The sequence below is a fragment of the Dermacentor silvarum genome, chromosome 9 (assembly GCF_013339745.2).
Source record: "Dermacentor silvarum isolate Dsil-2018 chromosome 9, BIME_Dsil_1.4, whole genome shotgun sequence".
Classification (NCBI taxonomy): Eukaryota; Metazoa; Arthropoda; class Arachnida; order Ixodida; family Ixodidae; genus Dermacentor; species Dermacentor silvarum.
The window spans coordinates 110,726,698-110,748,401 of record NC_051162.1 but is presented as its reverse complement, the minus strand read 5'-3'; the positions used below and the strand labels follow the sequence as shown (position 1 = coordinate 110,748,401).

At 43.6% G+C, this 21,704-nt stretch overlaps 1 protein-coding gene across 1 annotated transcript; it reads right to left on the bottom strand.

Annotated features, from left to right (window-relative positions):
• Positions 1-3,762: 3,762 nt before the first annotated feature.
• On the bottom strand, positions 3,763-14,068 carry LOC119463827 (serine proteinase stubble). Its single transcript, XM_049656136.1, has 6 exons — positions 13,998-14,068; positions 11,763-11,863; positions 10,953-11,094; positions 8,597-8,711; positions 5,711-5,847; positions 3,763-4,046 (listed from the first exon to the last, which is right to left on the bottom strand). The coding sequence occupies exons 1-6, from the start codon at positions 13,998-14,000 to the stop codon at positions 3,795-3,797; spliced, it is 750 nt and encodes a 249-aa protein (XP_049512093.1). The 5' UTR covers positions 14,001-14,068; the 3' UTR covers positions 3,763-3,794.
• Between the last annotated feature and the right edge of the window lie 7,636 nt (positions 14,069-21,704).

Here is a 21,704-nt window from a genome sequence, read left to right as displayed (position 1 = left end):
GTCCCATAGACGGTGGAACCAGAGAGAGAAAGAGAAAAAAGGTAACGGAAAGACAGGGAGGTTAACCAGAGATTATCTCCGGTTGGCTACCCTGGACCGGGGGAGGGATAAAGGGATTCGGCAGGAGAGAGAGAGAGAGAAATAAGTATAAAAAATGGGAAGAAAGGAAAGAAAAGAAATTCACACACACACACAAAACAGAACTGTTTCTGTGGGAACTGTCACGCAGTCTGCTAAGGCGTTCTAGTGTTGCATAGTGTCAACGTCCCATCCTACGTCACACAGTGTAGAGCCCCAATTTTTCACTGATTTCGGTGTCTCTTAAGTAACGCAACAGTGCCTTCAGGGTGGCTCGCACTGTTGTTCGTGTAGGCCAGTTTCCAAGGATGTTGATTTGCGTTATTGGACGTTTTTCCAATTGATCTATCGTGGCTGAGAGAGATGCTCTCTGCGGGTTGAAACGAGGGCACTCACAAAGAAGGTTTGCGATTGTTTCGTTGCACCGGAAGAGCCTTCTAATCACATTCGGTCAGATAGGCCGATGGCTCGCAAGAAGCGCAAAAGCGCCTGCACGGCCTTCTTCTGTGACGTTAAGTCCAGTCTGTGGTAGAGAATTTTTTCTTGCGACAGAGGCCGGTCATCCAATTGGTTGAACGCGTTGGTAAGAGAATGTCTCTGCGCACTGTACTGCGGGCAGTCGCATAAAATATGTACAATCGATTCTTGATTGTCGCAGTGGTCACAGGCGGTGCTGTCGGCCATTCCTATGCGGAACGCATAGGCGTTGGTAAACGCAACGCCCAACCATAATCTGCACAAAAGAGTTGCGTCTCCTCGGCGAAGCCTTTTGGTGCTCGAAGGCTTAGGGTTGGGTCCAGAGAGTGTAAGCGAGCATGCTTGAAGTTCGATTCATTCCATTGTGATTCTTGTGCGTTGGCGAGCAAGCACGCGGAGCTTCCGTGCAGCGTCAGTCCTACAAGGTGGTATGGGTCGTTGATCACTTTCTTATGAGCTGTGCACGCAGCTTGATCGGCCCGTTCATTGCCGATGATTCCGCAGTGACTTGGAAGTCACTGAAAGGTTATTCCGCGCCCTATCTCAGTTAGATTGTGTATTGCCTCGGCAATCTCAAAGACCAGCAGCTCGCGCGGTCCACGGCGTAAAGGTGATAGTAGAGACTGCAGAGCCGCCTTTGAGTCGCAGAAAATCGTCCATTTGTGTGTCACTTGATTACTAATGAAATAGGGCGCGGTAAAAAGAGCTGAGAGTTCTGCGGCCGTCGATGTTGTGACGTGAGAGGTCTTGAATTTAATTGTTGTGACCTTCGTTGGTATCACAACTGCCGCGGTGGAGCTGTTCGGCAGGACGGATCCGTCGGTATATATATGGGCAGAGTCTTGGTACTTCTCGTACAACAGAAGTAAAGCGAGCTGTTTAAGGGCTGGTGATGACAGCTCTGCTTTTTTCTGGATGCCAGGTATTGTCAGGTTGAGATTAGGCTGAGTAAGGCACCACGGAGGAAACGAATGTCTTGCGGCAGGAGTGAAGCAAGTTGGTAATGATTCACCATGCGCGGTTACTGTTTGGCAGAAAGAGGTACGTGGTCTGTGCTCTGGTAGAGATGCCAGATGGTGGTGGGGAGTCCGGGTAAGATGTCTGATATGTGTCCTCAGTGCCTCCACCTCAATGTCAGTCTGGGCGAGGTGGTCTCCAGCGATTGCTATAGTCGCCACTGTTGATGGACTCCGAGGCAGGCCTAGACAAATGCGGAGGGCTTGGGCCTGAACACTTTGTATTGTGCGCAGACTCGTTTTGTTTGCGTTAGTTAAGGCTGGCAAGCTGTACCGCAGGAAGCCGAGAAACAGCACATTGTATAGTTGCAACATAGCACTTTCAGACATTCCCCATGTCTTTCCAGTGAAGAACTTAAACAGGTGACAGATGCCTGTTAACCGCTTCTTCATGTATGATACATGAGGGCTCTATGACATGTCTTTGTCAATTACAACACCTAGAAACTTGTAAGCTTGAATGTATGATATTCGTTGACCATTTATCAATAGGCTGTAATTTTCCATGCGCTTGCGTGTAAATGCCACAAATGTCTATATAATTGCTATCAAAACAAAGATATTGCATTAAATTCTGGGATATTACGGGCCAAAACCACGATCCGATTATGAGGCACGCTGTGGTGGGCGACTCCGTAGTAATTTTGACCACCCGGGGCTCTTTAACGTACACCTAATGCACGGTAAATGGGCGTTTTCGCATTTCGCCCCCATCCAGAGATAGAGTAAAAACGTTTATTCTTAATGAGGTGGGGTGACTTTTTCGTAGGGTGTAGCCCTTAGTTCAAGGCCCCATTGGCTCGTGCCACTTCGCGTGACCACTGGACCAGCCGTCACTGCTCTTGCGCGTCTAAGGTGGTCAGCGCAGTCTCCCAGGAGGAAGGTAAAAGGTGAAGGAATAAGAGAGTAACCCGGAGGGTGTGGGCATTGCCAGGTGCAGTGATATATCGTGCGCTTTGCTTCACTGAAGGGACAGTATGAGGGATATTGTGTGGGGTGAAAGAGTTGAAGGTAAAAGAAACAGGGGAATGAGTTACTTTGTAGCTGTCACCACGTGACGGTATCTTCTTGGTTGAAGGAGTGGTCGTAGGGGGGGGGGGGGGGAGTGCCTCCTGCTATCTCTGTGATGTTGTAGAGTTTCACTGTAGACTGTAGTTTATTGGGTTTTTTTTCGGTGCGTCGTATGGGTTGGGCAGCTCTTCCAATGGCGCCCAGTTAGCGAGCTATTGCGCTACCGCATTAGCGCATTCATTTCCATGGAGAGAGGCTTGTCCATGTGTTCAGAACTTCAGATGATACGCACCCTGTGTAACGCTGTGGGATGTAATGATGGAAGGACGCGGTATGTGTAGGGTGTCGCCATCCCTTGTGCCAAAGGACTGCAGGCGGTTTGTGAATCATCCAAATGCGGCCGGAATTTTATTCCGTCAGAGTTTTATTCGGCGTGGGGCTTAGCAGCCTAACGCCGAAGCCACTACGCCACCACAGCTAGTCAGAGGGATTGCTTCTGGTGTTAGACACCTGCTTTTTTATTTTTTGAGAGCTTTTGAGAGTGCATATACTCGTCATTGCACGGAAAATGAGGGCAAGAAGGAGTGTTTACCTTCCATACTTGCTTTATCCTGTGAAGCGACTGTTCATACCCCTTTTCAGTCCTAGGTGTCTTCATACCGATACAACTTACTTGTGAATGTTACTAGTGTTGACAAGATGTCAGAATCTAGAACACGTACAGCGCTGAATCTAAACGAAATTCTCTCCTAAGCAAGAAAGAATGCCCTAAGCCAGTTTACTTTGGAGAATAGTGCAACCCGTGACCGTCCTAAGAGGGGCACTACATGGTTTGAGGTGACGTTCGGCCTGTGGCTTTGTGTCACTGGCAATAATGTGTGTTCTTTTTTCACCATAAGCAGCCAATTCAGCAATACCGAGCAAATCTACGTGTAACGAGCATTTTATTTCTTTTCATGATATAACACAGCACCTTTAAGAATTAAATAACCGTATTGTATTATTCTTTCGCAGTTATGAAGATTGCCCGGATGTGACCTAAGTATTCATGCTAAAGGTGAAACATGTTTTAAAGCTCGCGGCGAGTTTCTTTTTTTTAGAAAAATAGTTAAATTTGGACATTTAAAGAACACTCAGCCATAATTTCTGACAGAACGGTATGCGATTGTTCTATCTCTCCCTCAATGATACACACTGTATTCTCAGATAAATTTACTCAGAACGAGAGAGTCGAGGCAGTTCGTGCGCTTGGTATTGCACGGGCTGCCGCAGAGGTGCGTTGGGAAATTCCTCGTAGCCTTCGTCGGACGCCACAGCCTCGGTCAGCCATGAAGCAAATGCATCCACCCGTGTGTACACCCCAGGCACGCCTTCTTGAGCACAGCCAATCCCATGAGAGATTATTCCAACTTGCACGTATATACCAGTAGTGGTTTTGATTTTAAGTGGTCCACCGGAGTCACCCTGCGTGGGTTTCGAAGACATGCAGATAAGAATCCCCCTAATTTAGTTTACTTTTTAAGTTTGGATGTACTGTAAGCGACCAATCAAGTGCAGTTAGCGGACTGGTAACAAACGCCATTAGGACTGGCAGAAACGATTGCAGGAAGAATATTATATGGCAGGCCATGAATACTTTCATTGATCACGTTAGTGCCCCCTTTGTCAATTTGGTGCTAGGTGAGATGTAAAGTGTAGAAATACATGGACCTTAATGCTCTAGTAAAGGCTACTATACTGCGAGCGTGTTAATTGTTTAAGGCAGGGATAACCGATGCCACTCCCGAAGAGGTCTCAATCTTACGTATAGAGATCAATGATGGCGCGAAAACCTCGCGCGAATCGGTGACAATTAAGTCTTTATTTCAAACTAAAACAAGTACAGTTACCAAATGGGCCACGAGATATTGAGAGAAAGACGAATTTTTAAAGGTGCTGGAGATGTTGGGAATCTGAGATTGAAGTGAATGAATCAAACATAGAGGAAGTGAAGCGAGATAGGTGACGTAGTACAGAGTAGCATACAAGGTATAATTTTAGCACGCTAATAGTTCTTAACGGTTGCTTTCAAATATTGCAAATGTTCCTGCTGTTAAATGCGAACCTGTTCATGTTCGAATGTTTCGTTGACAAAACAATGTCAATTCTTAGATTACATGAATAGCCAGTTAGATAGGAACATGTTATTGCTATAGTGAGCGCTGAAAAGCTGTGCTCGGAAATTGTGCAGATTACCATCCTAGAATCGAATTCGTGAAATAACGTAGACAGATTGAAGCTACGGCACGTAACGATTGACCGCCGCCATATAATGGCGCTCGCAAAACTCTGAACAAATTTCATGAAACTATGAATGAAATATCTTCATGTTCAGCTGTTTCTTGTGAACGATGCCACTGACGTACGTGGTATTCATCATAAAACGAGACTTGAGGTGGGCGTTGAAGAACTAGTGCAGGTAATGCGCAGCTTCTACGCACCTTTGTGTCGGTTGCTCTTACGTGGTTATGCAGATCCATTTAGAGCGTCGGTGGCCCATGACATCTGTTTCCTCTAATATTTTTGTTTACGCCTTCGTATCTTTTCCTGTCTTTTTTATTTTATTAGTTTTTGTGTTGCGTGATTAGGCACATAATGCACACGAAGGTTCAGATGAGATAACACACATGAATGCAAATACTAAATATAACTTGCGGTGGCTAGTAAAGCGACAGTTGGGTGAACGTCCAGGAAGCACATATGACACGCAAAAAAGCTGCAGACTTCAACCTTCAAGAACCAGGGCAAATAAAAAAAACGTGATATCGCAAATTTTATCCACAATAAATTCATAGGATCTAACAAATAAATAGATTGATGATGCAGTACACGATGATTGATCTGCATTTAGGCTCTTTTAATAATGCAAAGCGCAGCACAGTATCACCATATCATGGATTGTGCCATGCTTTTCCATTTATGACGTGTTCTAAGCAATGTTTTGTGACCTCCCTTTAATGAACTTTTGTCTGTGCGCCGTACGGCACCGTTTTCAAGTGATTAAACTGACTGCCAATGGTGTCGAAATACTTGACCATGAGTCTGTGAGAAAAAATGGTACATTAGTTCGGAGAGGAATAGTGGCAAACCTGGCAGGTGTCCGTGTCTTTCTTGTACGCGCAGTAGTTCACATCGTGGTTGTAGTTTGAGAAGTACACACTCTTGCATACGTCGTGCGGCAGAAGTCTCAGTGACGTGTAATGGAGGTATTTCGTTCTCTCCCCACCTGCAGGGAAGCGGCAAAGATCATCCTCTTAATTTGCTAAAGTTCACTTTGGTCGCTTTTGGCACACAACGATAACAAATAAATTTGTGTATTACATTGTTTGGCCCTCGTAGTTGAGTAGATGGTTCCGTTTTTTTGCTTTCTAACAACTTTTAGTCAACTTGTTTGTAAATTAGAAAGGGCACGTAGAAAGGTAAGACAAAAACTCCTGATGGTACAGGTGCAACAGCCGCTGAGAAGGATACTTTAGGAAAGAGAGAATGGCGACTTAGCCTTGACCTTGGACATTTTGCAGAAATGCGGGACGTAAAGGGACCAAGTATAAACGTCATGCTATTGAGCAATAAAGCATAAATACGAGATGGTGAATGAACATCATTTTTTATAGCGAACAACGCTCAAGCACGGAAATAGCGAGAAACAGTACACGATGTGCTTTGAGCGCGTAACGCTCCCTTACTTCTCTCATCCTATATAGCTCTGTTCCGTACAAATCCGACGCCTTACGGAGGCTTCGCTTACGATGGTCAACACTGCAAGAATTGCCTTTTTTTTCATTTTTCCGTGGACAAATTCAACTTTCGTGTGTGATCGTGTCCAGTGGCCCCTGCTTGTTTCTCTCATTTTCCCGTCTATCTAATCCCCATGTATGATGTCGGATGACGCTGATGAGTGGAGCGACCACTCTGAGTGCGTTGTATGTACGTAGTGGTGCTGGGGGCTTCTAAATGCGATATAATTTGTTTGGCTACCTCGCAGGCAAACTTTTGTCGTCTCGCAGCCACAACCTAAAGAGCGTAGTCGGAAAAGTGGACAGGGTAAAACTTGACGTGAAAGGTTGAGAAAAAGCAGTTACGCAATTCCAGAGCGAGCCATATGGGGTATAAAGGAGAAGAGAAGGGGAGAATAAAGAAAATGTTCTTTGCTACACAGTTGATTGCGCCGCCATTTTCCAAGGTCATTTTAAGAGGAAATCTCTTTGTGAACCCTCCCGGGCTATCGTGACCATGCTGGGTGCAGTTTTCTTGTTGAATAGCTCGAACGCAGGACAGAATTACCATCTTTGTTAGCCTTACAGGTGTCCTGGCTGCTGGCATCGTTTTCTGCATAACTACTCTGTGATAAAAGAAATGATGCCTAAATGTTGTCATTGCAACAAATATAGGTCATGATAAGTAGAATTCCTTTATAACGCAAACGTTTGTATGATTTCTTTTCTTCAGAGTATTGGGTTTGACGCATCTGGTTGGCTGGAGTTTCGAGAAGTAATGTGCAGTTGTACTGTTGCACTGTCTATACGGCCGGCCCGCTCTGGTCTGTGCGCCGACCCTGGATACAGTGTCATAGCAAAGGTGACCAATCCCGGAAACAGTATATAGCTCACCAGGCCTCAAGCCATCGCCTTCAGAATGCTTCAAACCAACACGTACCCCACGCAGAACAGACTACATCACTACATGCCGGAGCTGTACACAACATCATATTGCGAAAATTGCCTTAGTACATTAGACGTACATCACTTGCTCTGGCCGTGTGGTCGGACCCACGCAAACAAGAATCAAGACTCCGCCACGCTACAAGAAGCACTACGCAGCATGGACCTGGCGGAACAGCTCTGGGCTGTCCTGCGAGCCCACGATGCGGCCAGGGAGCTAAAACTCCCGGTCCCAACGTGGGAATAGCCCGCTCTATAGGGCCTTGCGCCCCGTAGCCCGCAGGACCTTACAATAAAGTTATCCCATCCATCCATATTGCGCCCTCGCGTGGGTCACGTGGTGTCTTCATGTCTTGCCGTCTTCACTGGCAGGCAGGTAATCGCTATGATGCCAAACGTGGCGCCAAATATAATCAGTTGCATGGGCTATAATTACCCGCTTCACGAAAGCTTCACTGCTCATATTCCATCATGCGAGTTAGATCTGCATAGCATTTTTTTCTTTTTTCTATTCTTTTTCACTTTGTTTTCTTATTATTTGTGTTCTTTCTTTTCATGTCGGTTTCAGGGCCCAATCATGCCCTGAAACAGACATGGCTGCTCTCCGCGACAACTGCGAACCTTCGTGGAACCTTCCGTATTGGCTTCGATTGACTGGTGAAGACTGGGTGGGTATGCATGTATGGCCTTGGCGATAAAAAAAATTTTGGCGCACAAGGCAGTAACACGAGGAAGGAAAATGCAGCGCTGTGTTTATGTGCTGTCTTCGATGGTGTGTTCGGCACTGTTGCTTTGAATAGAGAGACAGTATTTTGCTTCGCTCGATCGGGTACCTGAAACGCTCATTTAAAAACGCAGATTTTGGACTATGGCGACAACGACGTCTGATCTGAAGATGCCCGATATTCGGAGTTTGACTGTTATAGAAATGTTATCACGCAATTATTTGTTTTTCTACAATGTTATGAACAGCAATGAAAAATATACGAAAATACGGAACTGTATTAAGTGGGCAACCATCCCAAGTAACACCATATTAGGACCACATCAAAGATATATTTCCACTATGCTTTGTGTGCTTCTATATTCTGTCACTTGCTGTGATTACGTTCAACGAAACATTGAGCCCCTTAGATACTATTATTATTCTCGCTCATGAACTTAATTATGGAGCAAGTTAGTAGGGGGTTAGCAAAAATGGCCAGGGTTGTACACCACGAGGCATTCTTGCTGTATCTTATGCGCCGTGAAGGCGCGGAAGGTATCTCAAAGGTGTTTACGATTAAGATATCACGCCGGGTTTGCAGTACGTACTTTCTGCGAGACGTCCCCACCCAGCGACCAAAGCTTCAGTGTTGGTGATGTCCACAGGTTCCAAGAGAACGCATACAGGCCTTACATATTTCCCAAACGGGAATGGTCGTTCCACCTACAGAAAACAGTGTAAGGAAAGTATCAGCGAAAAAGAAATTGAGAAGAATTGAATGTTCAAGTGAACGTAAACGGTCAAAATATGGGAAGGCCAGGTATTGTGAACAAGTGTAATACGTTGAAGGGAATTTAGGCTCCCTATTCTCCCGATTTCTTATGTTTTTGCTAAACATCGGCAGTTTTTAGATTGTTGCACACGTACTCAGTCTGAGTTACCTGAAATAGACAACGTATACTCTACGCATGTTTGTTATAATACTGCTCAGCTCTTTTCATTTACCCTAATACAGTGCAGCCACATCTTGCTATCTATAGTTTCCATTTCAGTGCTATCTATAGTTTCCAGTACGCAGTAAATTTAGTTGTAGAACCGCATCAATCTGCTCATGAACTCCTATGTGTATCAATATGCTGCGTGTCCTGCTATCGCATTGGTTTTGGAGAGGAGGTTTTCACTGTGGATATTCAGTAGGAATACTTACTGTGGTGCATGAAACCATTGTCGGAAGAAATCATGTCACTGCTCACTTGCATGAAGTATGCTCTGGGAAACTTATCCAGCCGCATGTTGGTGCAGTCGAAGGCTCTAAAGTGGGACGCGAACTCTCCTACTTTCGGTGGCTTTCTAATGCTAGTATGTGGGTGTGACGTAGCATAGCCAGATTGGAAAACATTCGCCCTGCAAATATTGGTTCAATATTTTCTCTGGACAAAGGCTCTGCCGCCCGCGATTTAGTGTTAAGGTTCTGCATTATTTCTCTAGTGACCTGATCCGAGCCACCATGTTAGGCTGTGAGAAGCTACATCTTTTGTGGTCTCGCGCGAGCTATCTCTAGCCTTGGCTACACAAATAAAAAAAATAGACGGAACTATTTGTCGGCATGCTTTCTACTTACAGATATCTAAAGCATGTTCCATTTGAATTTTCTGACAAATTCGGCTTGATGGGAAAAAATTAAAAGGCAAGTGAAAGCTTAGTTCCAAAAAGATGTTTTCTCTGAAATACGTCTTTTTTGCATGGGTAATGTGCGTAACGTTGTTAAATGTTTTCATCAAAGATGCCTACCTGAAAAAGTTGAGAAATCTTATAACTGTATATCATTTCCCACCATGCGACATACAACTGGAACTGACGATGTCCTATAACAATGCCCATTTCTTCTAATTAGTCTTATTCCGTTAATAAACTGAATGCAGCCTTTAGAGCTGCAAGGAAGAGACAAATGGGGCAGAGAAAATGTCTGAAACTTTGTACGTCCTCTGCCTCTTCGATTTCACTGACTCTTCAGTTAATTTCAAGCGCAATTCTTGATACATTCCGACTGAGTGCAGTCTAGACCTTTGTATGCCGACAGCTGTCAACAATATATACCAGCTGACAGGTTTTTTGCAAATATTTATAGACAGGGCTGCAATATTTGTCTGTAAAATTGCATTTCGTTGACAAGAGCCAATAAAATATTTAATGGAACCGGTCTATAGATCAGTATATAATATTTGTCTCTAAATAGCCTAAATACATTTCTTATAAACATTAAATACAAACAAGTCAATAATAATGATAATTTCTTGGCTGTTCTGTAGAGTAATGTTTAAAATGGCCCATGGACAGTCAAAATAGACAGTCTAGATAGGTTAGCTACAAATGCTCGTATATTTCTTGTAGACTAAAAAAAAACAGCTACTTTTGTAATTGATATGTGTGTGATTGTGTTACTATATTGCTACATCATTTCTTTGTGGCGTCGAAAAACACAGGATAACGCAGATGAACATTACATCCGTGACTAAATGCACCAAAGTCACTGATAATATTACTTAGGCATACATTTCCCAATACTGTCGAAATAATTTTTTGTAACTGTTATTTCTGTGCTTGCGTTAAGCATTGTCTCCTGTTTTCTTTTTGACGTAGCAAAAAAGACTGCAGATAAAGCAGATGAACATACCGAGCAGATAGGCCACTGATGACATTGTTTAAATTCGCCATAAATTATTGAATCCTTTATTTCAGAAATAATTTTGGGGAAATGTGCGGGTCATTCTATAAAGGTATTGACTGTTTCAGAAATCACGTGCAACTTATTGAAACCTTGTAACTGTTACAAATTAACATAGCAAAATAAACTCTGCATTAGGAATTTCGCAGCAGCCGTTAGAGAAATCGCTGGAACTTATGTGATTCCACACTTGTTTTCGTTTGAGCTAAGGTAGCCTAACGTAGTAGCTAATACCATACCTTTATAACGGCGATGTCATTTTCGTGTGACAAAACGTTGTAGTAGGGGTGCCCTAGCTTCTTCAGGGCTTTCACCCTTTTGCCCCGGAGCCGTTCAACGTGTCCATAGACCACATCGATGCTGGTTACTTCAGCGCCGTTGCTGCAACGGGGAAGGCAAGCGCTCACGCATAAGGGTATTTGAGAATAGACAATTTATTCTTTTTGAAGGCAAGTGGTGGCATTGTATAACAGCTCACTGCCATCAGCCAAAGTGCACACTTGGTAATGACCTGGCTTACTTTGAAGAGGCTGGCCTCAAGAGTGATATTTAATTTGCCAGGGACCAGTTCTACTCCATCAAACTCATATTAGTCGTTCATGATACTAGCGAAGAGAAGATGATAGTTGGCAAAATGAGCATGTTTGAATGACAACCTAAGGCAGATGAGGGAAGCAATCGGGCTATTTGTTCTGCTGTATGTTTGAAAATACTCAGTCCCTTTACAGACTGTACCTCAGTACTCAGGTGTGAGGACTTGTGGACTCTTCGAATTTGATGATAGATTCGCAGTCTATTTGTTGTTTACATGCATATGAGGCGTTTTACTGCACCAGGAGGACCATTGTATAGCTGCAGAGTTCATTTAGCATGACCAGGCAGGTCTGTGAAAACTTGCACAGTACGATTCACCAAATTATACTTAGCAGCAAATTTTACTAGTAGCAAAAAAGATCGGTGAAAATTCTCAAGAACGTGCGCGAAGTGAAATTATGAATACATCCACGATTAGTTCTATGTTTTGCACTACGAAGCCTGAGTTTACTCACATGTGCAGACAGTGCGCCGCGGTGAGCACGTGGAGCTTCGTTATAATGGTTCCTCCACATCCGTACTCACTTCCATCGGGAACAGTCAACTCTAGATGAACCTATGCAACGGTGAAGTTCGTCAAGGTTATCGTGGTTAGATGTATCGCTATAGATCAGAGGAATAGAAGAATACAATGGAACTTATAAACGATGGCATTACTTGTTTTACGACTTGCAGGCGACAGGGCAAGAAACGAGTGGACAGGATAGAACATCACCCATGTTTTTACGTCTGGTTATTTTTCTTTCATGACTTCGCGTTTTTGCTACCACAAGAAGTAAAAGAAACTAGATCACCAGCAAGTAGTAATACGTTCTTTCAAGACATAGGCAGGGCTGAACTAGACGCACATGCAGCAACCTTCGGGATCCGTAAGTCATTCATTTACTGCGCGGAACAGTAAATGCTAGATCAACGACTACATGATGACAGCGACTTTGACGACTGCGGTACAACGTCCACAGCAAGACTAAGAGATAACGACGACACTACGTTTGCGACCATCTAAGAGGCCGAAAAGCTGTCTTAGAACTCGAAGAATGACTGCTGTACTGAAAGTCAGTGTCGCGAAACACCGTGCTTCACTAGCCACAGCTGTCTAAATCTGTCTTATTTAGCAATTAATTGTTTTTACGCCAATTATTTCACCTCCTTTAAATTGTACAGAACTCATCTTGAGGTGATCCGCTGTCTTTACACAAATCTCATTTTGATATGTATTTTATCATACTGATGAGGATGATATAAACTTCGCAGTTTGATCATTTACATGAAGTGTTGCACTGATTTTTGGTTTTCCTGGACACTACTGATTTGCGCAGCAGAAAATTAAAAAAAAGGAAAGCGTCGTGGTGACTACCATCACATTGAGTGTTCCTCAGGTGTAGCTCAGATACATGAGCTGATCGAGTTTCTTAGAGGTGGAGTTCCTACTACATGGGAAAATAATGTTACAGTCCGCTGCGTCCTCTGGAAAGCTGGCTGTGCTAAAATATGATGAGACAGACATGCGGTACTTCAGTTGGAACTTTGGTACACAGACGCCGCCGACTACCCTGCTGACCATAATCATACACAGAATGCAAGAAATATCGGTAGCTAGTATTTTAGGCCTTTGACGTGATACAAGGTAGCAATAGCGGTTACGACTGCGCACAAGAGGCTGTACCGAACAAGAGGCCTTAGACAGACCGCAATGGGACGTGATTATTTTATATTCGTATCCCGTTTTTGTGTCCTCATAATCTTTCATCCTTAATTTTTCGTCTCGTTTGCTTCTACCTTGTGCACAGCAGCAGGCTAGAATATACTATCTTATAAGGTGAATATCACATTGCGCATGTATGTCGTTTACAACTATGTTGTGCTGCTGCATGTTAAAGGCACGCTATGTCATCTATTTCAGTTCAATAAATATGTAACAAATTCCTAGAATAAGTTCATTCCTATACTAAATCATCTCTTATACCAGACGTCTACCACTCATTCCGACATTACAAGTAGCAGCTCCGATGCAGCGAAGGTTATCTTATGGCCCTGCGCGAGCTCATCCTCGAGTCCATGCTTGAGCCTTGGTCACCCATCTGTTGCTAATTTTAAGAGGCACGGAGAATGTTTTCGTAGGACTACATTTCTTACATCGGATTCTATTCTTGGGATGTAGCCATGAGCGCCGGATATGTCGTCTAGTGACATCAATGGCAGAACGTGCCTTCTGACACGTAAAAACGCAGCATGGGGCTTAGATGTATGTATGCCTAGCGGATTGATGGTTTAGCTGTTGGCTTGAAATCATGTGCGCCTGACTGGTCAAATCTAAGAATAATATAGGCTAATTTAGGTTCCAGGCATTTGCCCTTAATGAGCGTTCACTGTGAATTTTTTTTCAGCCGCTTTGATAAGCCAAGCTGCCGCTGTGACGAAGTGGAAAAAGAGAGCAAAAAAAAAAAAAAAAACTGGAAGGTTACCTATAGTTTAAGTACCGACAAGCTAACCTGCGTTAGGCAAAGAGGTAAAGGGAGTAAGCAAGTGATAGCAGGAGAGAAAGATAACAAAAATAGAAATACCGAAAGGTGCAACTTTCAGCGTAGGTCACTCAATCCACTAAGCCAGTAAGAGTTTCACAAGAAATCAATAGAACAAACCAATATATTCGACTGCATAAACAAAAGAAAATTATTGTTTTTGCTTACCATCCATGGGAATTGGTACTTTTCCGCTGGTTTGCCATTCGCAATAAATTGGAGGACATCAGGTTTACCACAATCTGAAATACAGGCGCATTGATAACGTTAGGTGGCTAAGCGGGCCGTTCTTTATTCGGACTGTTCTGTGCGGACTGTTCTGTACTGTGTGTACATTTTCATCTTTTTGTGTATTTTGACCCTTTCCTTCTTCCCTTCACGCCTTTTTACTTTCCTTACCCTTCGTATTTTTCTTTAACATGGGAATAAAGTACTTGTTGACATGAGCTGAATGCGGTGAAAACAAATCTCTTGTTCCTTAACACTTGTTTATTTTAGATGCTTTCTGTTATAATACAAGCACATGGGAAATGCCTAATGAGGATTTTAAATGCAGCGAGATATGACGGAGTCCTAAATACTGGGAAGAACGCTTTAACTATATGTAATTGGAAATGAACAGCCCAATATTTGAAATGAAAATTCCTCACTCTACGCTGATTTTCAGTCATTTACGGTTTGTCGCGGAAAGTTCATGTTCTCGTGAGCTGATTTATGGGCATATCAATATCAACGCCAATTTCTTGTTTTCATTTTGCTCTACTTTCCTTTCAAAACAATTTATCACCGACAGTGCACTTTTCCGCAAATGTTTATTTGGTTATTTTCTTGGCACTAAGGACGCTTTATATTTTTCATATTCTTATATGCATCATGCATATATGTATTCATGGTACCAGTTGTTTGAGCCTTTCACTATATGCACGCATTTTAAATGCCACCATTGGTCTTTCGTTATTTCTTCGTTGTTGGAATGTTTATTTAGTATTATTAGGCATTTTTATGTACAGTGATGCAATATTAACTGGTTTTTGCAGTTGTGCGTTTTTTAAATTTTCAATAACAACTTCATAACAATGCCACGTCTTTCTGAGTTTTATGCTCTTAGCAAGTAAATAAACTAATTAATTAAAAAATAAATGAGTTCATACCTGGTTCATTTAATTCACTTGGTGCTGCAGCAATCTGAAAAAATTGTTTACGCAACTTTCAGTTGTTATGGCGTGTTATAAATATACAAGGCGTCAAATCATGCGTGCTCTAGAAAGTATAATTTCGCAAAAACGTCCAACAGGCAAGCTGATATGTGCTAAATGTTTAGGATATTCAGTATAAATCAGCGTAACACTAAGCAATCCTGCGTGATCAAAGAACGGGTTTGTGGGATGTAAGAAAAGCAGGTTGCAGCGTCAAACAGTCAACTAATAGCGCAATTTGTGTCTTTATTTATTTACAGATACTGCCAGCCCTTACACAGCGCTATAGCAGGAGTGGAATACGAACATTTACAAAACAAATATTTTGTACATTGAAAATTGTTAATTGAAACACAAAAAGGGACAATGAAATAAAATAACCTATGTATGTTTTTTAAGGAAATATTAATCTTTTTCTGCGATAGTTGCTAATAATATATTACAATTAAAGTTGAAACTTTACGTAAAGTTGACATGTCAAGCTTTAAATATGCCTCCTAGGTGTGTGTCCTGTCGTTACCTTGATCATCATTTTAAGATTCTCTCTCCTTTTGCACATGCGTCCTTTTTACCGTTATTAGCAAATACCACGAAATATTTACAATGCGGATTTTCTTTTTTTTCTAACAGCCGTGAGCTAGGATAGCTCTAAATCCGTACATGCGTATATAACCAGCTACCACAAGTTAACATTACGAGTTTTAAAGCTTTTGTGCTTAACGAAAGCGATTCAGTTACGTTCGAGGATACAAAATTCAGCAAGGGCTTTGAAACTTCTGGCGAATAGGCGCAGTGTATATGGACGTGTGGACGGAACAGTGGAGGTTTAAACAGTTCTCAACTTTTCACTTTTTTTTCTTAGACTGCAACGTAAATATGCATCATAAAACGAAGAGGGAAGCGTTTATGCAAATGTACAGCCTTTGTCAATAGTTTTGCAGCAAATACTCGCTGGACTAGTTGTAGTCCCGCTGCGTTCAAAGATTATTGCAGATATCTGAGGATTTGGCAGAAACAGTATACTCAGCATACTCGTCTTCAGAATGCCACCGCAGGAGGCGGCAAGAGAATTTGCAACTTTTAACAGAGACCTCGAAATATTTGACGAACACTGCAGGTTGTAGAAAATGATATACATTTAAGAATCGCTGTTTTAAAACATTTATTTCAAAGTTATATTCCAATAGATTGAACACCATTACCGTCAATAAAACGCTTTACCGTAGTTACAGGAGATAGACAAAAAAATTCAAGCTGCATATATTTCCTTTTGTGCAATGTGTAACGCGTTTTGTGAAATCAACTTGTGATGTTACTTACGAGAAGCAAACCTGCAAGAATTAATTGCAGAACATTGCACAAACAGGTCATGGCGAATCAACTGTTCCCCCAAGTCTTGAGACGCCTGCATTTGATAATTTTAAAAGTTTATTATAAAAACACTGCACAAATTCTTTACGTATAGCGAACACTTTTGAGCAATAAGCCTGAGTCTCTGAAGTCGATACGAGACCAATGATGAGTGGCATAAATTTGCGTGATTGTGGATTAAAAGAATTAGACAGAGCTCTTGTACTAAATTGACTATAAAATTAGGTAATAGGGATTGAAAGAAGATGCATATCTTGCTATATCACAATAAAATGAAAAAAAAAACAAAGAACACGATGAATACTTCCAGAAACATTCTTGCAGCTTGAATGAAATACTTGGGAGGCTTTTTGAGTGTGATTAAAAAACATGCCAGTATATTTGGTGGCAACTAACTACAAACTGCAAAACAATTGTATAGTGTTCGTAAATAAGTGTAATGTAACCGCACGGAATGACAACGCTTTGACCCGAGCTTTTGTAAAATGTCAGTAATCACAGTAATAATAAATTCATGTTAGGCACATAACGAGTACTGTTAGCATCACTCCACAAATATTTACTGTATTCATTTTGAAAGATAACATGATTCAATTAATTAGAGAATGAGCGCCTAACATAAATGAAAACTACTGGCTCCTTAGTTAACTGTAACGCCATCAGAAGGCTTAAAATTACTTGAAATTAAATTGGAAATTTAACTGCAGTTTGTTTACTGAACATAAGTCTGCGGCAGTATGTTTTATCCAATGACGAAAAAAAAACTTCGCAGAGCCTATCTCCCGATGAATGTTGACGTTAATGCGATGAACAAGCAATCAATTTAGCGCGTAAACTCTCACATGCACGAACACACGGACGCAAACACGCACGCACCAATAGGTGTACGCATACACATACGCATAAACACACACGTACAACACATTCAGTAGACGCACACACACCTATACGCACATTCACACACGTAGACATACAAGCACAAACACACACAGACGCACACTTGCACACGCACTCACATAAAAGCACACGCACGAATACGCGTACGCCCGCACGCGCACGAGCAGAAACATTCAGGCACACCCCGCGTGTAATTGCTATCGCCATTATATTAGCACTCCACACGGACTTCTCCCATCGCCGTCGCCGTGAGGTTCCGTATAAAGTCCAAGGGTGATAAAATCGTCGCGGTGCGCCTTATGCTGTATTTGCAAGTAAAATCGCGCAAGGAACGCGCGCTTTCACGGAGAGCGAACGCACGTCGGAGAGCAAACGCTACCGTCGCGCGGAAAGCCGTGGGGGGATGGGAAGGAGGGAGGGTGGGCGACGTTGTGCTGCGGCACCAACTGCGTATCTTGCGACCGGGCACAAGGGGAACTGGGGACTAAATCTCGCACGCGAAAGGAGGAAAGCGGAAAGGCAACGCAGGAGGGAGGGGGTGCGGCTTCTACTCTGCCAGCAACTGCGTACTTCTACTTGGCGCGGCTGCGGGCGGTGGTGCGTACCGTATCCTCAAAGCGATCTGCACACAGCTCCATCTCTGTATGCGCGGTGCTTTCGCCGCTCAATTTCCATTGAAGCGATAGACCACACGAACCTTCGCTCGCTGCTACAGCCGCGCTTGCTCACACCAGCGTTTCGACAGCGGTTGTCTGCGGTCATCGAGTGTGATCTATTCATGTTTGCTTGTGCGCGCTGACACCGTGCTTTAGCGAATGTGTCCAAGTTTATGCAGCCGATAAAGCTACTATCCTTACTCCGTATAGCTCTCCACTAATTTGCTATCGCAATTGATGCTTCGCCTTTCGGGCGAAACTGCGACTTTTTGTACACGCACCACAGACACACCCATTCACAGGCGCCAACACGCGCACACACACGCACGGAAACGCGCGCACGCAAATGAACGCACACACACACATACGCACCAAGCTAGCCGAAAACGCGCTGAAGTAAGGTGTCCGGCAAGCAGTAACAGCAATGCACGACCACGCCCGACAGCACCAACATCAGCCATTGCTTTCTAAAGATGGAGGCAACTGGGTCATAGGTAGGGTGTCTACAACCTGAACGGCGGCGCTGTTTTCGAGACACCCTATTTTCTTTGGACACGCTGTGGTATCTAGCGGCGCTACAACAAAGTCCTGCGTAGCAACCGAGATGCGTCGTACGATGTCGTTCGCGAACGTTGCGAAACGTGACATGAGGCGTGTAGTGCCTCCGGGCTCCTCTCTGGAGTTTCATGTACGAAGCTGACGATGATTATGAGTTATTGGAATCTCCTGCGAAACGTGGCGGTTGCAAACAGTTACCTATGACTAGCGCCCGCCAGAGAAGGTACGCAGGAGCGCCCGGTGCAAGGGGGAGGAGGAAGAAGCGTTGCCGAGGAGAAGGGTAAGAGGAGGTGCGCTGCGTTCACCTCCTCTAACCTCCTCTGGCTGTTGCAACGGACTCTGTGTGCGCTATGCATGTACCGGATTCATGTGACGATAGAGAAGCCAAGCACCGAGCGAGAAGGACGGAGCCGCAAAGCAAGCGGTGGCAGGCCGAGCGCGAGGCGACCGACCCCGAAGTCGTCGGCAAGCACCGGGCACGAGCTGAAAAAAAGCGGCTAAAGGCGCGAGCTTTCCGTGCTCAGGAGACTCCTGAACCACAAACTAGGCGGCTTAGGATAATACGTGTGTGTCAGGCAAGACGGCATAGCTTGCGTAGAAACTCCCAAACAGCACCAATACGATTGCGCGTAACCCGCGTTCACGTAGTGAAACGTCACGATAATTTTCGTCGTCTCGATAGACCGATTTTTTTTTACAAGTAATGCTTCAGAAGGGCACACGTAACCGGCAAACGGAGGCCTCAGGAGGGTTACTGAGATTGTAATAAAGCAGGCGGCGCACGATCTCTAGGGCACCCAAGAGGCATCAGGGTGATCAATGCTTGAAGCAGGGCGGACGTGGGTTGAGGCCTCGGCGAGCAGGCCTCGGATACTTCATGCCCCGAAAAGTGCGTGAAATATCCTATGAATGTTAATTGCATAAACAATCTGCAGAACAACCTGATATGTTTGGCTCTCACGATTTTTCAGCCCCTTGGGAATGCACAAAAGTTGCATCTATACTTACGCGCTGGCTCCGTGACAGGCCATACGCTATACATAGGAGGACATAGACGGCCATAGGACGCGACGCTCGCTTCTGTCATTTCTCGGAAGGCGTGTCAATGGCGTCACTTTGCAGCTGCGGCATTCAGACAATATCAGTCGCATACTATTTTGCTTTGTCTGCGTCAATGAAATGTGCGAAGATGGCACACAGCTTTCACTGTAAAATCCGGACGGCCTATGAAATATGCGTTTATGGAGTGACGAGACCTTGCCTAAGTGTTTTATTGATTTTGTTTAAGCTGAAGATCTTCCGTTCATGCAGCTGTTCATAGCTTCGTACGCTGTCAGAGGCGTAAAGCCGTCTCAAGCAGCCAAAGTTACGAAGCTCCTAAATTTTACAGCGACAAGCAGTTATGAGTGTGAAAATAAGCCTGACCTGTTCGTTAATTCGTTGCTCTTGAGTCATGCAGACATATGAAGGCACTGTCAATTTCAAACTGCCATTTTTACTCTTGCGATAGAAGTTACCAACAGGGATAACGTGGAACAGGAACGCTGGCCTACTTTTCGGTACGAGGACCTATGAATGAAGATAGGCTTTCCTTTCGAAACGTCGGCCAGCTTTTCTGAGGTACATAATCCCTGTTTGTAACTTTTATACCACAGTGTGCTACTGAATCTGTAGGCCCCCTTCACGATTTCGCATTTTTATTCTTAATTGCTCAACGCTGCATAAACGGCGCGACAACGGTGACGACGACAATGACAAAGAAGGTGGTATGGTGACAAGGAGGTCACGTAGACGACGTCATGATTGCGTCGGCCACAGGTTGCCGATGATGATTACCAAGAGGATGGCATGAAAAAAATACGCGAGGCTGCCCTTCTTCAAACCGTCGTCATTATTATCGTGGTCTTTAATGTAATCTGGCACCCTCAGCGTCGTTATCACATCTGCTAGTGCACACAGAATGCATGCTTCTTAAGGTTTCAGGGCAGACTCTTATAGTGCGCCACACAGGCGATCCCCGGAGGATACCAGGTGGCGCTGAATCGAATTTATTTGGTAGTACCCGTAGCAGTTTCTGAACGCACTAAGTGATCTACGGCTAGATATTGGTACTGGTGTTAGCGGTAACTGAATAAAGGTAATCAAATAGTCATTGTAGTCAGGGTATTTTCTTTTATAAAGTGTAATTCATTTCATCCTCAAGCAGCCAAGGCAGACAGTGAAACCCGAAATTTGCCATTTGAATGTACCCGTGGTGGAGACTAATATGCACCAGGTCGAGGCAATCAAGAGGAGGATGCAGGGTTAGTGGAGAAAAGTGACAGAACAAATATATCACGGCATGAACGGATTTTAATTCAGGTAACTTTTTTATGAAAACCTGGGAACTGTCGTGCCCTGACGTGTGATGCTTTGATAGTGTACATTTACTGGTAATTTGCACGGAGTAAAGAAAAGGACGTTCATGTGTGGCAGGTATCTCCTGCTCTGACTGCGCGTAAATATTGGCATATGAAAGCTTGGGCAAATAAATATGTTTATATATGCTTGAAATATGTGATGCCCTACAGTCTTTTCCTGTTTACTTTCTGTATTTGTAGCTTTGTTCAGATTTTTCGAGCTTGCCGAGTAGTTGTCAGTTCCGTCACCTATTTTTCCTCACTCATATAACTTATTATACAATATACCTGCAATATGCAACATACCTGCTAAGCATTCAGTCCATCAAGTCATTGATTGACTTTCACGTCTTACTTCAAACCTACAAACTTTTTGATCGTATAATTCAGTGTTCTTCAGTAAACTTCAATGCTACAACTGCACACCAAACACTATCGTCTTTAGCGAACTCTTTAGTAACTCCACCCATTCGGATGAATGATGGGGGATTTTCCTTTTCATGTTCTGCGACTTAATTATGGTTGCGCAAGTTAATGTGACGTTAACTGCCATACAGTATCAGACCAATAGCATCGTTATGCGCACTCAAACAACCTCTTCGTACATTTGAACTTTTATCCGAGTAATGCTCGAAACATTTGCGGCCATGTGTGTTTTTCGCTACAGCTTACTGAACTACGGAAAAAACGACGCGTATAACAACAATTTTCGGTGGCGAATATATATCGGTTTATGTATAAATTGCCTTAGCACAGGTGTCAGGACGGATTATGTATGGCCCATTGTTATACCCCTCG

Coding starts and splice junctions, on each gene's coding strand:
- LOC119463827 (XM_049656136.1), bottom strand. Junction 8,712..10,952: donor ATGACATCGCCGTTATAAAG/GTATGGTATTAG, acceptor TGTTTTCTGTAG/GTGGAACGACCATTCCCGTT. Junction 5,848..8,596: donor GTGGGGACGTCTCGCAGAAA/GTACGTACTGCA, acceptor GCTTCCCTGCAG/GTGGGGAGAGAACGAAATAC.